At 37.9% G+C, this 14,561-nt stretch overlaps 2 protein-coding genes and 1 non-coding gene across 5 annotated transcripts; 2 read left to right on the top strand and 1 right to left on the bottom strand.

Annotated features, from left to right (window-relative positions):
* Positions 1-4: 4 nt before the first annotated feature.
* LOC9649847 (hsp70 nucleotide exchange factor FES1) lies at positions 5-1,942 on the bottom strand. Of its 3 annotated transcripts, XR_002990418.1 has the most exons (8): positions 1,790-1,942; positions 1,579-1,721; positions 1,458-1,508; positions 1,183-1,404; positions 1,023-1,125; positions 468-972; positions 301-411; positions 5-240 (listed from the first exon to the last, which is right to left on the bottom strand). XR_002990418.1 is itself a non-coding variant. In XM_002986409.2 (7 exons), the coding sequence occupies exons 1-6, from the start codon at positions 1,939-1,941 to the stop codon at positions 486-488; spliced, it is 1,158 nt and encodes a 385-aa protein (XP_002986455.2). In that variant the 5' UTR covers position 1,942; the 3' UTR covers positions 5-411; positions 468-485. The 3 variants fall into 3 exon arrangements, 2 of the variants coding, with proteins under 2 accessions (XP_002986455.2, XP_024516253.1); XM_002986409.2 differs by having other exon boundaries at positions 5-411; XM_024660485.1 differs by having other exon boundaries at positions 5-405.
* A 96-nt stretch (positions 1,943-2,038) lies between these two features.
* Positions 2,039-3,511, top strand: LOC112341055. The gene is made up of 2 exons (XM_024660489.1): positions 2,039-3,119; positions 3,169-3,511. Exon 1 carries the CDS (start codon positions 2,066-2,068, stop codon positions 2,897-2,899), a length of 834 nt encoding a protein of 277 aa, XP_024516257.1. The 5' UTR covers positions 2,039-2,065; the 3' UTR covers positions 2,900-3,119; positions 3,169-3,511.
* Positions 2,051-2,123, top strand: TRNAA-AGC. The gene has a single exon. It is a non-coding gene; the product is annotated as a tRNA-Ala (tRNA).
* Positions 3,512-14,561: the final 11,050 nt, after the last annotated feature.

Genomic DNA, 14,561 nt, shown 5'->3' with positions numbered 1-14,561 from the left:
CCCATTTCCATGGTTTCTCAACTAGTTAACATGAGTTATTATACATTCCACCATATTGCTGCGTGTGACTACGTGTGAAAGGAACTCGCCAGGTTCAACTCTTTCTCGAGGCTACGCTTTGACTTTTTTCGATGCTTACTTGACGGGGATATTTTTTTCCTGGCAATGCCACTTTTGAGTTTGTCAACGACATCGCGTTTTTCTCGCCGTCAAACAAATACTTGGCCCGCTTCTAGACCTCTGTTCATTAAAAAAAGCGGAAGACTACAGCACAAGAAAAGTCGTCTGGCTCGAATGTACCTTAGTTTATGATCATGAGACTCTAGGCTCCAGTCGACCTGAACCATTCCATGCAGACGACCGCTCCAAAAGTCGTTTCGGGAGAAAAGTTGCTTTTTTATCTCCCAGCACCTGATGTTTATCAAGACTTTCATCAGAAACAATAACCCAGTCATTCAAACTCATACCTGTACGGAGGAGAAAGACTAGAGCTTGAGCAGTAGAGGTGGCTCCGGCTCTTTTTTCTCCTCGGATTGCTGAGTGGCGAGGTTCCGTAAACTCGGCTGGAACATCGCCCCTGCAACGTCTGGCGGCGGCTCGCCATCGCCTGGAAGAGATAGAAGTCCTTTCTGCCTCAAGACGGACGGCTGGCCAAAGCAATCTCTCCAAAGCGTGTCCAGCAAGACGCCTTCGTCTCTCATCGGGGCCAGATCCTCCGGTTTCATGTCCTGCAGGCTGCTCATACGCTCATTGAGGAAATCCTTCAAGCCCTTGTGGTCGCTTCCCCACGACAGTGACGACGCTTTGTCGTTGTGAGACACGTCCACCATGGCTTGCAAGGCCTCCTCTCTGATATCCGCGTCGTTGCTGCGTGCTAGCTTCGTCAAGAGGGGTGGAAAACCCAGCTCTGCTGCCGTGACGTTGTCTTTGGGATTGTCTTGAAGCAAGTAGTGCATGACTTGCAATGCTTTCCTGAAACAACACGCATCAGTGACGTGAGAATGTATATTAAAAAGTTTTACCTTTGCAACCGGGAATGATCAGACGACAGAGCTTCCTTGAGCTGGCCAAATCCGTTTGCCAGACGAAACGCGTTGGTACCAAGTTTGTTATTTCGGATTAGAGCTGCATAAATCCCGCAATATAAGCTCCGGTTCAAACTTAGACAAACAAAAAGCTCACAAGAAATCGCTCCCAGTGCTTTGGCACGCACATTCACGTCAGGGTCGGAGCTGAAGGTGTTGAGCAACGCCTCCATCCCTTTGTGCTCCATCACGTCGTTCTGGCTCTTTGGATTGTTTTGCACCACCGTGCTCAGAACCTCGGCAGCTCTTGCACGAATCGGAGCGTACTCGTCTTGCAGAAGCCCGATCAGAGGATTTAATCCTCCCACGGCCTTCAGGTCTATTCAATTCAACTGTTGGTACAAAATCAAATAGTCGTGGAAAACTGCTTACCGTTTGCCATGTCGATAGATTCTACGTGATCCTGAAGCTCCTCGAGCACACCTTCAAAATCAAAGAGAAAAAAGTGATAAGTTTTTCGTGCGTAGAAAATCCGAGAAGGCAAAGAACTAACCTTCAATGTCTTGAGACGAGACTCCTTGCTCCTCTAAAACCTGGCGAGGAGTTTGCAAGACGAGACTTATCTCCTTCATACGTTTCACAATATCCACACTGTTGGCTTGCATCGCTTCCATGAACCATTTCCTATCCTCCTCACTGCAGTAGCCAGAACAGTAAGAACATCCAGACAACAGTAGGAAGAGCAAATTTCATCGCTGCCATACCTGAGCTCCTTCTTCGGATCTTGCGACTGGTTGCCGGGATCGCTGCGCGACAAGCTCCACTTGAGGAGACCCGGCCAATCCGGCTGCCCAGATACCTTCATCGCATTCACCGGCACAGCGTCTTCCTCCTCGCTCTTCCCTCGATCCGCCATAGCTCCAGGCAAGACCTAGTAACAGAGCCCTAAATAGATTTCTTTCGGAATCTTCAGGTTTCTTCCGGTATCTTCTAGAATCTTTCGCATTAACAAGGTTTTATGTTAAGGGGATGTAGCTCAGATGGTAGAGCGCTCGCTTAGCATGCGAGAGGTACCGGGATCGATACCCGGCATCTCCAGAGGGGCGTCTATTATTTTCCTAGTAGATGACACTCGTATTTTCGGTATATTCTCTTCTTTGTTTTTAGCGTGGCGAGATCGAAGCTCCGTCATGGCCGCGGCGAGGCGGAGGACTCTCTTCTCGGATTCGGCATCGTCGTCGTCGCTGGAGAAGCTGATCCAGGAATCCACAGAATCGGAGGGTAGCAGCATCAGCCTCAGCGCCAGATCGTCGCACGGATCGTCCTCGGCGGATGATCTCGACACGGCCGATCTGCGCCGCCGCGGCTCCATCGTCAGCTCCTCCTGGTCGTTCGAAGGTGAGAGGGATTGCGGCGAGAGGAGGAGGGGGAAGAACGCGACGAACAGGAAGAGCAAGAAGGACATTTTGGGGGAAATCGATGGGGATGATGCCGAGCACAGTAATGTGGGCCGATGCGTCGCTGGATGCGCCGCGGATTGCACAGCGCTGTGCTGCTGCCCTCTCACGCTCTTTCACGTCGTTGCGCTGCTCGTCGTCAAGGTCCCCTCCACCATCGCCGCCAAGATCTCTAGGTCCTGGAAGGGAAAGAAGAAGAAGGCCAAGAATCGATGCTCTCCTCAGCGCAAGCTTGTGTTGAGAGGGGATTCGGGGAGCTCCACTTCGAGAATTCCAGCCGCCGCAAGCATGCCATCATCGCCGCCACATCTATCGCCTAGTTCTTCGCCGCTGCCTCCACCGCCTTCCATTCAAGGCTTTGGCCAGCATTTCTGGAGAGAATTTGGATCTGGGCACTCGAGCTTCGCTAGCCCCTGACTGGTAGCTCGCGGGGAAATAAGTGGGATTCCAGGGAAGGGTTTCGTTCACGCTGGTGTGATCGATCGATCGACCGCTGGAATTTGGTGAATCTCTTCACGGCAAAGCTGGATCGATCGAAGCCTCTGCTTTACTGTTTGCCAAAAGCCTAAACGATCTCTCCAATCTGTACATAGTTTCGTTGAATGGGTCGGTCGGTTACATTAATATTCTCCTCGAGGTTCGTGAAAATTTCTATTCTTTCTTAAAACAAGTGATTTGTGTGGAAGGCTGTGCTTCCAGAAGGAGGAGATCTGATCAATCAGGTCAGAAGAGATCAATCAGATCGCATCCAAGCTTGTTGGTTGTTTTTTTTTACCGCTGTCGTGTGCCTGTCATCCCATTCATCTCAGCAAAGCACGTAAAAAGTTACACTGTAGATCAAGCTGCAGGATTCTCTAGCACTGTCCAGAAAAAGAGCTTGTCCAATCATAACAAATAGCTGACAAGGGATGGATCATTCACAAGATATATTCACTCAACCAAAAAGCTGCCAATTCGAGCTGGAGATTTAAATTATACAAAATTGTTGGTTTGCATGGGTTGAGAATATTTTAAAGATATTCTTATTTATAGTTGAGATCTAAAACACTTATATATACACGAGTACTTGCCCAGCAAATGCTGGGCGGTTTACAAAGAGGTTCAATATAAAACCTCTTTATAGACAATGTTAATTGTAAAAATAGAAGGATCTTGAGGAAAGAGGTGGCCTTGGCATGTGGTGTTTTGAACTTTAATTCCAAGTCCATGTGGTGATGTACATCTTGATAAAGCCACGTAAAGTTGTCCATGAGTGAAAACTGGGTGGGGCAAGTAAACTTCAACTCGGTCAAATGTTTGTCCTTGGCATTTGGAGATTGTTAAACAGTAACCCAAACAAATTGGAAATTGTCGTCTGGACATTTTGAATGGAATTTCTGTATTTGATGGTATTAGTGTAATACGTGGGATAAAAACTCTTGTCCCTTTAAATTGCCCCATCACAATTTCACAATCTAAAACATTTGGTAGTGCATTTTTCAGGATGAGACGTGTACCATTGCATAATCCTGTTGATGGAGACATATTTCTTAGGAGGATAAGAATAACACCTTGTTTGAGAGAGAGTTTATGTGGTGGGAGACCAGAAGGTGTGATAGAATTTAGGAATTCTGTTGGAAAATTTTCAGGATGTTCAGTGTCAACAAAATCAATGCTTTTGTAGATGTATGTATCACCTTGTAATCTAGAGACAATAGTGTTGTTGAGTGCAAATGTATCATCGTTAAGTGGGGTAAGTATGACTCGGTTGGCTGCAATATAAGGGTTTGAAATATCAAATACTGAAGGGTAGACAAAATCAATAATTGATGAATAAATTAGTTGTGTATGAGGTAATAAAATGGAGTTAGAAGGTAAAGATGGTAAATTTTCAAAATTTTCACCATTTCCAACTTTGAGAAGCCATTCAGACCATGATTTATCACTTTCAGCAAGCCGCATATTTGTTTTCAAAGATAACTTTCTAAATAATCTCCATAATTTATTCATTCTTACAGAATTTGAAACAATTTGTGCTCTATGTCCATGTGGAATGACTAGAAGTGTTTGTCTAAAGTCCCCGTTAGTAACAACAATTATGCCACCAAAAGGTAATGATGTATTTTTTAGGTCTCGCAACACTCAATCAACAGCAGTGAATGCATGAGTGTGAACCATACTTATTTCATCCCATAACAATACATTAGTAGTTTTGATTTTTATACCTGCTTCACTATTAGCAGTTGTAGCGGAAGTTGATGTTTCATTTATTGGAACAGGAAGTTTAAAAGTAGTATGTGAAGTTCGGCCATTATAAAGTAAAGTACTTGCAATTCCTGTCCAAGCCATGCTAACAACATTTATTTTTTTCAGTTGTAAAATATTTATAAGAGTGTTAAGAAGAAGTGTTTTACCAGTACCACCAGGACCATCAATGAAAATGTATCGATTATGCTCAGTTGGGTGATCAATAATATTAAGAATATCATTAAAAATATTTAATTATTCTTGATTAAATCGAGGAATATTTTGTTCAACATTTTGATATATTTGTGTTGAGTTGACAATATTTTCATCATCAAAATTTTCAGACGGCATAGGTAGATGATAGTTTTGATTAGTTTTGCCATGCATTTTCATTTTAATATTTATATCATGTAAAGCATGTTCATAATGAAAAATTGGATTTGTTTGCATGAAATCCTCAGAGAGGAAGTCTTTAAATTTATCCCACAGGAGGTAAGGATCTTTTGGAGTGCAAAAGATACAAAGTAATACAAATAATTGTTTTAATTGTGATGGCATTCTAAAAAAGCAAGCATCTTCTAAACATTTTTCCCATTCGGTATCATCAGCTATAAGCCCCATTGCATCTGCAACTTGTTGAAATGTGTTATAATAAATATTGTTAACTGTCTTGAGATCTTTGAAAGATGTAGCACCTTTTTTATGGAGTAAAATAAGACGTAAATGATATAGTTCAACATTAGATGGCGACACAGAATACATTCGAGGAATGACATTTCTTGTATGGCGAATTTGCCAGTTATGAGTATGAGGGTTAAATGTATAATATAAAGGGATTTCAGGATATGTATATTGTCTAGCATTTGGGTCATTTATATTTAATTCAAACCATTTTGTCAACATCGTACCATTTTGAGTAGCTCTTTGAAGTGCTATTTGTTCAGAACCTTCTATAAAATAGACGTTTTGAAAATTTGGAAGATGGATAGGAAGACGGATTCTAGGGGTCGAAAGACCATGCATTTTAAATTTAAAAAGTCTCCATATTGCCTATGGGGCAGATACATAACGTGTATTTAAAAATGTTGAGATTTCATCCCAATTTAAAATATTATCAGGTTGTTGGGTTGTTGAATGGATTTCAATTGTAGCACAATCATAACCTTTATAAACATATTGAAATAAATACTTAATACTTTTTATAGTAGCACAAATTTCAATATTAATATGAGCATTATATTTTTTACAAAGGTATTTATTATAAGGCACTACCCAACGATTATCAATATAACACCCATTTTTTAGAAATGTGCGGCCATTATCAGGTCTATAATAATCTGGATATCCATCAACACTAAAAGTAGTTCATAATTAAATTTTTTTGGATAACCTTGTGAGCAAGTGCCATTTTCCATGCAAAGACTATTAGGGTAAAGAGGCCCACATAGACCATGTATCATATGAGATGTAATTATTTTTGAAATTTCAGGTTCCTTTTGAGGATCAAGCAATTGTGCCGTTATGTATTGGTCAATAGCATCACGGTCTTTAATCTTGTTTTCATGAGATAAAATCCCTAGAAAGTGACAATGTGGAAGGCCTCTCTTTTGAAATTCAATTACATATATAAAAGCAATACAATTTCCAAAAATATGTTTTTTAGTAATATCATTCAAAAATTCTTTAAGTTTGATATGAAATACTCTAGAAACCAAGTCTGGACGATCCTCAGGGCTTTCATTTGGATGTAAGTTTTTAGAAATTTCTGGCCATTTGGGATTGCATGTAAAAGTAATGAAAAGATCTGGCTTTGAAAAATGAGTAACTATAGCCATTGCATCTTGATAATTTTGTTGCATTGCTCTAGGGCCACCCCCAAAACTTGAAGGTAAAATAACAATCTTGTCTGGATTTATATTTTCATTAGTAGCACGGTTTGCAACATAATCCATAAGACCAGTATACATTTCAACTCGCAATTGTTTTTGATGAGTGCAATAGTAATTCAAATTATTGCTTTCAACTTTTACATAAGCATCGACAATATATTGTTGTGTGAATTTTCCTGCATGTAAAATTTGATCAAAACCAAAGCGTATTGTGTCTCTTATAAATAAACGGTATGTATAATATTGGAGCAATGTAATTCGACGTCTAGAATTAAAAATATTTTCATGCCAACCTCTATCACCAAAAGGAAATATTAATGGGTAAACCATTGGATCACAATTATTATCAAGTGTTGAGATACATTTAGAATTGCTTGCAGTTGGATATATACAAATTTCACGACTATGTGGCGGTTCTCCATCATCACTAACAAATACAACAGCAACATCATTTGTCCGTGGAGCATTATAGCGTTGTGGATTAGTTCTTTCAGTTTTTAATAACATGTAAACACCACGTATAGGATAACTTGAAAGCGTAGCAGAACGAATTTCTTCTTGTTCCATTTCATACATCATTTTGAAAACTTGAGCATATGGGTTAACATGACGAAGGAGAGCATCAAGATGTTTAAGTAAGTTTGTCTCACAACTTGAATTAAAAGGGTTTTGCTTTCTTATATTTGTAGCTTCTAGAGTATCAAGCATATAAAGTTGTCCATAAGTTCGATATTGACCTTCAGAAGGATGTGCTGAAACAATATTATGATATATTTGACCATGGATTTTAAAGCAATAAGGACCATGACCTTTTACAATATCAATATTAGAAGACATAGATGCAAAAGCAAGAGCACTATTGTAGTGTCTAATATTTGTTTTAAAATTAGAGTTCTTATTTTGCTTGTAAAGTGAAAGTAAATCAAATGGTAAGGGTGAAATTGGAGGTAATATAACTTGGTTATTCTGGCAACACATTGAAGAGTTTTCATCTTTAAAATGCAATGCATTACAAAAAGTACAAACAAATGATAAACTACCAATATTAAAATTTATTATGTTAAAGTCATTATAGATGCTATGGCTTGCTAATGTGGTATTCATGGGTGGGGGTGGTGGATTTAATATTGCTTGATATATGTAATTGTCATAATGACATGCATGTAAGGTTCCAGATGCTTCTGAGTGTCCAACTGATTGCTGTATATAGTCATTATCATGATTAATATTTAGGTGTATAGAATCATTATCATGATTATTTTGAACAGCTATAGTATGTGTATCATGATCAATCATAGTTTCAAAGGCATCTAAATCTCCATTAGGTTGTTTACTATGTCGTATGGTTCTCAAAAGATGGCGGAGGCGAGGCATTTTCAGTCACTTCAATTATAGGTTTGATAATATATATATTTTAATTGAGTTTGTATAGAAATTTATGCAGAATAGAAATGCAGACTACAGTTGGATATATATAAATTTCACAACTATGTAATGATCTGAAAGGAAAATATTAGACTTTTGCAAAGCACACTCAAGAACAACAAAATAACTCCAATGTTGTGTTTACCAATCTTTGGTAGCTCTCCAAGATTTCCAATGTATAGTCTGGACTTTGGATGGGGGAAACCAGCCTGTTCGACACGCTGTTCGACACGCTACGAAGTTGTGGAACGGCTTCTGCTTCTACGACCCGTCACCGAGAGGTGGGAAAGCCATTGAAGTCACAGTGTTCCTTCCTCCTGAAACAATGGCAAAGTTCAGTGAGAAAGTCAAAACGAATTAATCCTGTGTACCACCTTACGTGTTAATATCCAGAGTCCATCGTCTCGTCTGCTTGTGTGACATGACTTGACTCCAATCAATCCGTGCGTGCTTTTTAGAATATAATATCCCCGAGCCTCTAGGAGTCCCTGTGCTGCTTTGCTTGTCACTGCGAGTTCGGGCTTGGATCTTCGACGGGGTGAAGATGAAAATGGACGACTTTCAAGTGAAAATCACCGAGGTACATCTTCTCTCACCTGCAAATCCCACAGAGAGGTGTCAGCTCCCCTTCACAACATTCGCTCTAATGCAAAAGAGGGACTCCATGCCATACCTTCAAAGAGTAGCGTTCTATGAATCCACTGGTAAAGACGCAGATCTCCAACAGGGATCATACCGAACGCTGCTGCAAATGGGAGGATTTCCTCAGACCAGAATGGCCGCCATTCAAGAACAGCTCGATGTAAGCCAGCATCTCCTGCTTCGCCTAGGCCTCGTTGATCCTACCATTACTCTCGCCCCTGTTACTTACCACGCACGGGAATGCCCCCAAAACCGTGTCCGACCAGAGCAGCCATGGAGGCCTAGGAGTGCATGGCATAACACCTGTCACCACGCCCTCTTCCCTTCCCGGCCACGCGTGCATCCCGCCCATTGGCCGCCACAACATTGAGCCGATATTCCCGCTAACCATGGCCACCGGCCCTGGCCCAAGCCTGGGCTGGCCTCCCCTCGCCGAGAACCATGGCTTCCGAGGCTGCCCCGGACCTGGGATCGGACGGCTGCGGTGGTGTGGGTTCTTCGTTCTTATTATTATAGATATTGTTTTGGTGAACATCTATAGACTCCCACAGCCGTCTGATCCTAGGTTTGATTCCCATGGTTTTTGTAAATTTTTTGTGGATGTTTGCACCGTAGCTCTAACAACTGGCTGGTGTGAAAAAGGAGAGAAATTCAGGCAATTCACAATGGAACCTGATCCTTCCTTGATTCTCGGTGCTCTTGCACAATAATTGTATCCAATCTGTGCCCCATGGGCTGCCAGGATCCAAATTCTCCTTCTGTTGGAAACTTTGCTCCTTGGCAGTCAATTAGAGCTGTGCCAAGAGTCGGCTTAGGGAATTAGAAAGTACCATAGAATTTTGCAAATTTTTTTGGCCGTGTGCTAAATTAGGTGTTACAAATCCAGTGATGAACAAAATGCTTGTTGGTTTTTTAGTGCAAAAGGGCTCTTTGATACAGGGATTGAATTTCAGATTTACTCTAAGCCCTTAGGTTTGGAGTTTACAACTGTGGTCACTTTCATTGCTGGATGCTTGAGTTCCTTCTCCAACTTTCTGTGAAAACTGGTGTTTGGACGGGTGCAACTTCACCTGGGGGTTATAGAACTGGAGAGTATGGTTTCATCTCTCAGAAGAATTTCCTGCTCAGCTAGAAATAGGTAAGATTTCTTGGTTCTTGCGAAGGACGCAAAATCAATTCAATTTTCAGGTTCTATACTGGGTTTCAACATGTGAGAAGTTGGCTCTTACGGTAGTAGCCATACTGCCATGGCAGGGTGAGCACAATTGAAGGCATTCATTTTACCAGCAATGGATGACTTTGAGCTCTTGATTTTGTGCAAACACTTCTGGGTCGGCTGAGAGACCGTCCCAGCCATAGTCATTGGAGTAGTTCCTAGGGAGAATTTCTTCTTGTCTCTTTCTATGACTGGAATTCTTTTATAAAAAACAAGGGTCTCAGAATTGGAGTTGTGCTTCATAATGACCACACTAATTCGCAAAGGTTAACACTTAGGCACACTAAAAATCATGATTATTTGTCTCTGCTGGTAGGTAATCTTTGCACTTTTTGGTGTTTTACATGTTGCTTCAAATATATGATGATAGTAAATAGCAACAAACTGAGAATGGGCATAAGGAACATTGAGCATGATGAGGTGCTAGGAATCTAGGTGTTGGATGGCTTCTTTTCATTTTTTTTGCCTATAAAACTCTTAGCCAACATATCTTAGAATCTTTTTGGCTCAGATTTAAACTTTTGAGAACTTCTATTAAGACTTGCCAACCAGCCAACATTTTGCTGGGTATTTCTTTGAACCTTCAAAAGCTTTGAACAGCTCTAAAACCATTTTGCTCTCCCATGTCTTGGTGTATTGTAGTATATCTCTGTATAATCAATGCTTGTTTTTGAGGGTATTCTTTGATCACAAAACCAGTTTTGTACATTTATATCACCAAAGATCTAAGAAAATTCTAATCTACACTCCCAAATGCCTAAAAGAGCCTTTTTAAGTCTGTGGTTCATTTGATACCATTGCAAGGTTTACAACCACAAAATATAAGTAATAAATGTTAAGCTTTTGAGAAGGCTGTCACCTAAGATTCTTTTATGGTTTTAGGACTTCAATAATAGTGTTCTTTGGTAGTATCTGAATCTGAGACAGAATCTAAAGTACTATGTAGAAATGACTGATCATAATCAAATTCTTTAATTTGATTTGGATAGATATGTTGAATGGAGGATGTATATCTTGTGTACGTTGCTCACAAGTATTTATAAACTCATGATGAGAAATATGAGAAAAAATCCTTAGTAATCTTAGTGATTTAGAATCTATTTTGATTTAGATAAATCTGATGTTGAATTGTGCATGTCTATTCATTTTGCATAAAAGATAACAACCCATATAAATGCTATATAAATTTTAACTCATCAAAATTGTATTGTTTGTTGAGAGATAATACTTTTTACATCAAAGAGCCAAACTCTATATGAATCTTCCTCATTCAGAGTGTATCCTAATAACATGCAATATTTATTATGTTTTATTTTGAAGCTTATGTTGATGAACTTCAATTGATATATGAGTATAACTGAGGAAGCCAAAAACTCGAACATGCTAACCAGCACTGCTCTGGTATGACTGCGTTAACAACACAAGTTGGAAGCTAATTATAAAGATAAACAGATGAGTTGGTTCTATCTAGAAAGAATTTGAAACTTTTGCTGTATATTTCATAATATATTGAGTGATATCTAAAGAAAGTATTTTCCTCTCAACACTATTTTGGCTGTGTTCTTTTAGCATTGGAGGTGAATCCCCATACTCTTAAAAAAGCCTTCGAAATTCTTGCTATATGAATTCTTTAATATTATCTACTCGAAGTTATCTGATAGATTGCTTAGTTTTATTTTGGATTTGTATAAAAGAACAATGCATGCTTCAACACAGTTTTTTAGTACAATTATCCATGACTTGCAGCTGTAGTTATTGATAATTATTAAAAATAAAAACAATGTGTATGATGGATGGCTTCTATAGAAGAATACCAAATATTGATAAAGATGAGATTAAGGATAAATACTTTTTGAAATGATTTTTTATACCAAAATTTGACATAGTCTAAATTAGGCCATAATTACATTGTACCACTTTTGAATGTAATTAGTATAGATTACCTTTGATAGAGCCTATTGAAATGACCTTTATTAAGAAAAATAAAGTCAACATGAGTGCCATAATAAAAGACAAAATGCCTTCATTGGAAAACTTTGATATAAAATGAGAGTCTTTGATATTTTTGGATTATGATAAAAGAGCTTCTAAAAATATGTTTCCAAGAAATAGATGTCTCATTTGTTACACATTGTGAAAAATTTAGTTTTAATAAGAACAAGCACCACTATCAATTTACCAAAGTGTTTCCAGGAGATTAACCAATTATTTCAAGATAAACATATACATTAGAGATGAAAATGATATTCATACCTTTAATGAACACCCTTGTTAGGAAGCATGTGGCAATTCACAAGCTTTATTAAGTTGAGCTAGATAGTTTTTATCTTTATGTGAGAGCTTGCCAAACTTTAGTAGCACTTCTGGCATGAAAAGCATGGAGTTGATCCACTTTCATATGTTAAAATATGGTATTGAATTTTGTGAAAGCCCCATTTTAAGCGACAACTCATTCTATTTTCTTAGAAACTCTTAAGAGTAGCTCTCAAAAAGTTTTTGCCTAGATGTTAGCTATGCTTTAGAGAGTTAATTCCTCTTCCAGAAAACTTATTATGGGAGTGAAATCAAGCTTCAAATCACACCCCATTTTCTTTGTGCAAGAAGAAACCAATTAAACATAGTGTCATGAGAGAGCATAGTAGCAATGGCAACCCTTTATCTTGCTCTGTTGTCACGAAAAAATGAATAGACTAGAGAAAAATGAAATAAAAGAAGAAAGGATAAACAAAAGAATCAAAGTAAAAAAACAAACTCAAAGCAAGTTATAACCATGATCCTTAGATGTTGTTTCTAAAGTAAAATTCTTCTAAACTTGTGATATCACTTTATATATGAATGAATAATGTATATTGATGGCTTGATTTTAGGGCATAGTAAGAATCTAACTGATCTAGATAAAGGATCTTTGGATAATATTTTTAGTTATATAGATGCATTTTCCAATTTCAGAAGAAAATGGATTCTAAATCTATATTTAATCTACCACTATTGTAATGATTTTCTTGTCATACTTTTAAAAACTTTTCTTGAAGGTGCTTTCTTTGCAACCATAATGCCTCTTAGCACCTTATCTTCTTTAACTCCCATTATCAATCCATTGAGAATTCTAGAAGAAACATATTGACACATCGGAGCATCAGGGCTTTATTAGTAGATGATCAACAGATGAAGAATGGATAGTAGAGGATGATTTTCTCCCACGCCACCATGTAAACTCACCTGCCAGGAGAGGAATATTTAAAATTTCAAATACATCCCTGTTTTTAATCCTTATTTTTATGTTCTTTTGTTTTCTACCAATTATATTAGATCAAGGCATAGTTTAATTGAGAGGAATACTAATATTTAGGAGCAAAATGAACTATAACACATGTAAGAGAAAAGAAATGATTGCAATACTACCCACTTTGGGTTTATATTGATGAGACTATTTGAGAGTATATGTTGTATACATAAAAAGTAATTAATAATTAATATGCTTTCTACTATTAGCTTGTAGTTTATTTTGTTGGATAATTTATAATGGTAATAAATATTCCAGGAAAAAATAAAATACTTTATTTATTTTAAAGAGGAAAATATTATTCATTTAAAATGATAAATAAAGTAAAGTATCTTTTTCTTTAAGTTTGAAGACTAACTTATTTTGATTTAGATTTGAAGAAACATTAAAAGAACTTTATAACTTTTCAAATTCTACAAATAAAGTTTTTTGGGATTAGTAAACCAGAAATCTTTAAAATGTGATAAAAAATTAAGATGCTGTTTTTAAGGAATTCATTAAATAAAATCAGTGGTAACTATAAATATTTCCATTTTAATAATGAAATTGATTTTGACAAGAATGACAATCTAAAAGACTTATGCATTAATGCTGAGGAGATGGCTAAAGAATTAGTTACAAAGACTAGAAAACAATAAAAGATTCCAAGAAATTATTTTAGTTTATAATTCAAAATTACCTAAATTAATTTATTTCTTTTGAGCTTAGAAAAATGATTTAAATATCATTACACATTATTACAATTATGTGAATAGTTTATTACTATTTTATGATATATATTAAAATTATGATAATAATTATAGTTACTAATTTATTTAATATCTTAAATTATGAGCAAACTAGGCACAAATAGTAGTATAATAAAAGTAATTTATATAAAGGTATAATAAGTTAAATCCTAATATTATATTTACATAAATTAGAAATAATTTCGCATAGTGGAAATAGTTTTGACATTGTAGAGTTAAATAAGATAACGGAGTATAAAATTATAAAATTTGCTAACCTTGGGTTCACGTTTAATCTCGCTCAAGGGAGCTCATGTTTGATCCTGTCCCCTTTGGAAAACTTGCATCCGCTTCTTCAATTTTGCGACACTCCATTGAAAAACGTCCTCAGTTCCTTTCCCCAAACACATGAACTTCGAGCCTGGACTTGTTATTCTGGAACTTTGAGAACTTGGTTACAAGTCGCCCCACGAACTTGGAAGAACTTGGTCATTAAAGTCACCAACGAACTTGTTTGGTCATTCAAGCGGTGCCTCTCCAGCAAAGTTCGATCGATCAAACTAACAACCATGCTCAATATTTGAGCCCGGGCTTCCTCTTCCTCACCGTCTTATACCCACACTTGCAAGCTTCCCCCACGGGTCACCGAGGCCGTCCCCCGTTGTCCGCC

This window comes from Selaginella moellendorffii, unplaced genomic scaffold (genome assembly GCF_000143415.4).
Source record: "Selaginella moellendorffii unplaced genomic scaffold, v1.0 SELMOscaffold_74, whole genome shotgun sequence".
NCBI classification, from domain to species: domain Eukaryota; kingdom Viridiplantae; phylum Streptophyta; class Lycopodiopsida; order Selaginellales; family Selaginellaceae; genus Selaginella; species Selaginella moellendorffii.
This window is presented reverse-complemented; position numbering and strand designations above follow the sequence as displayed.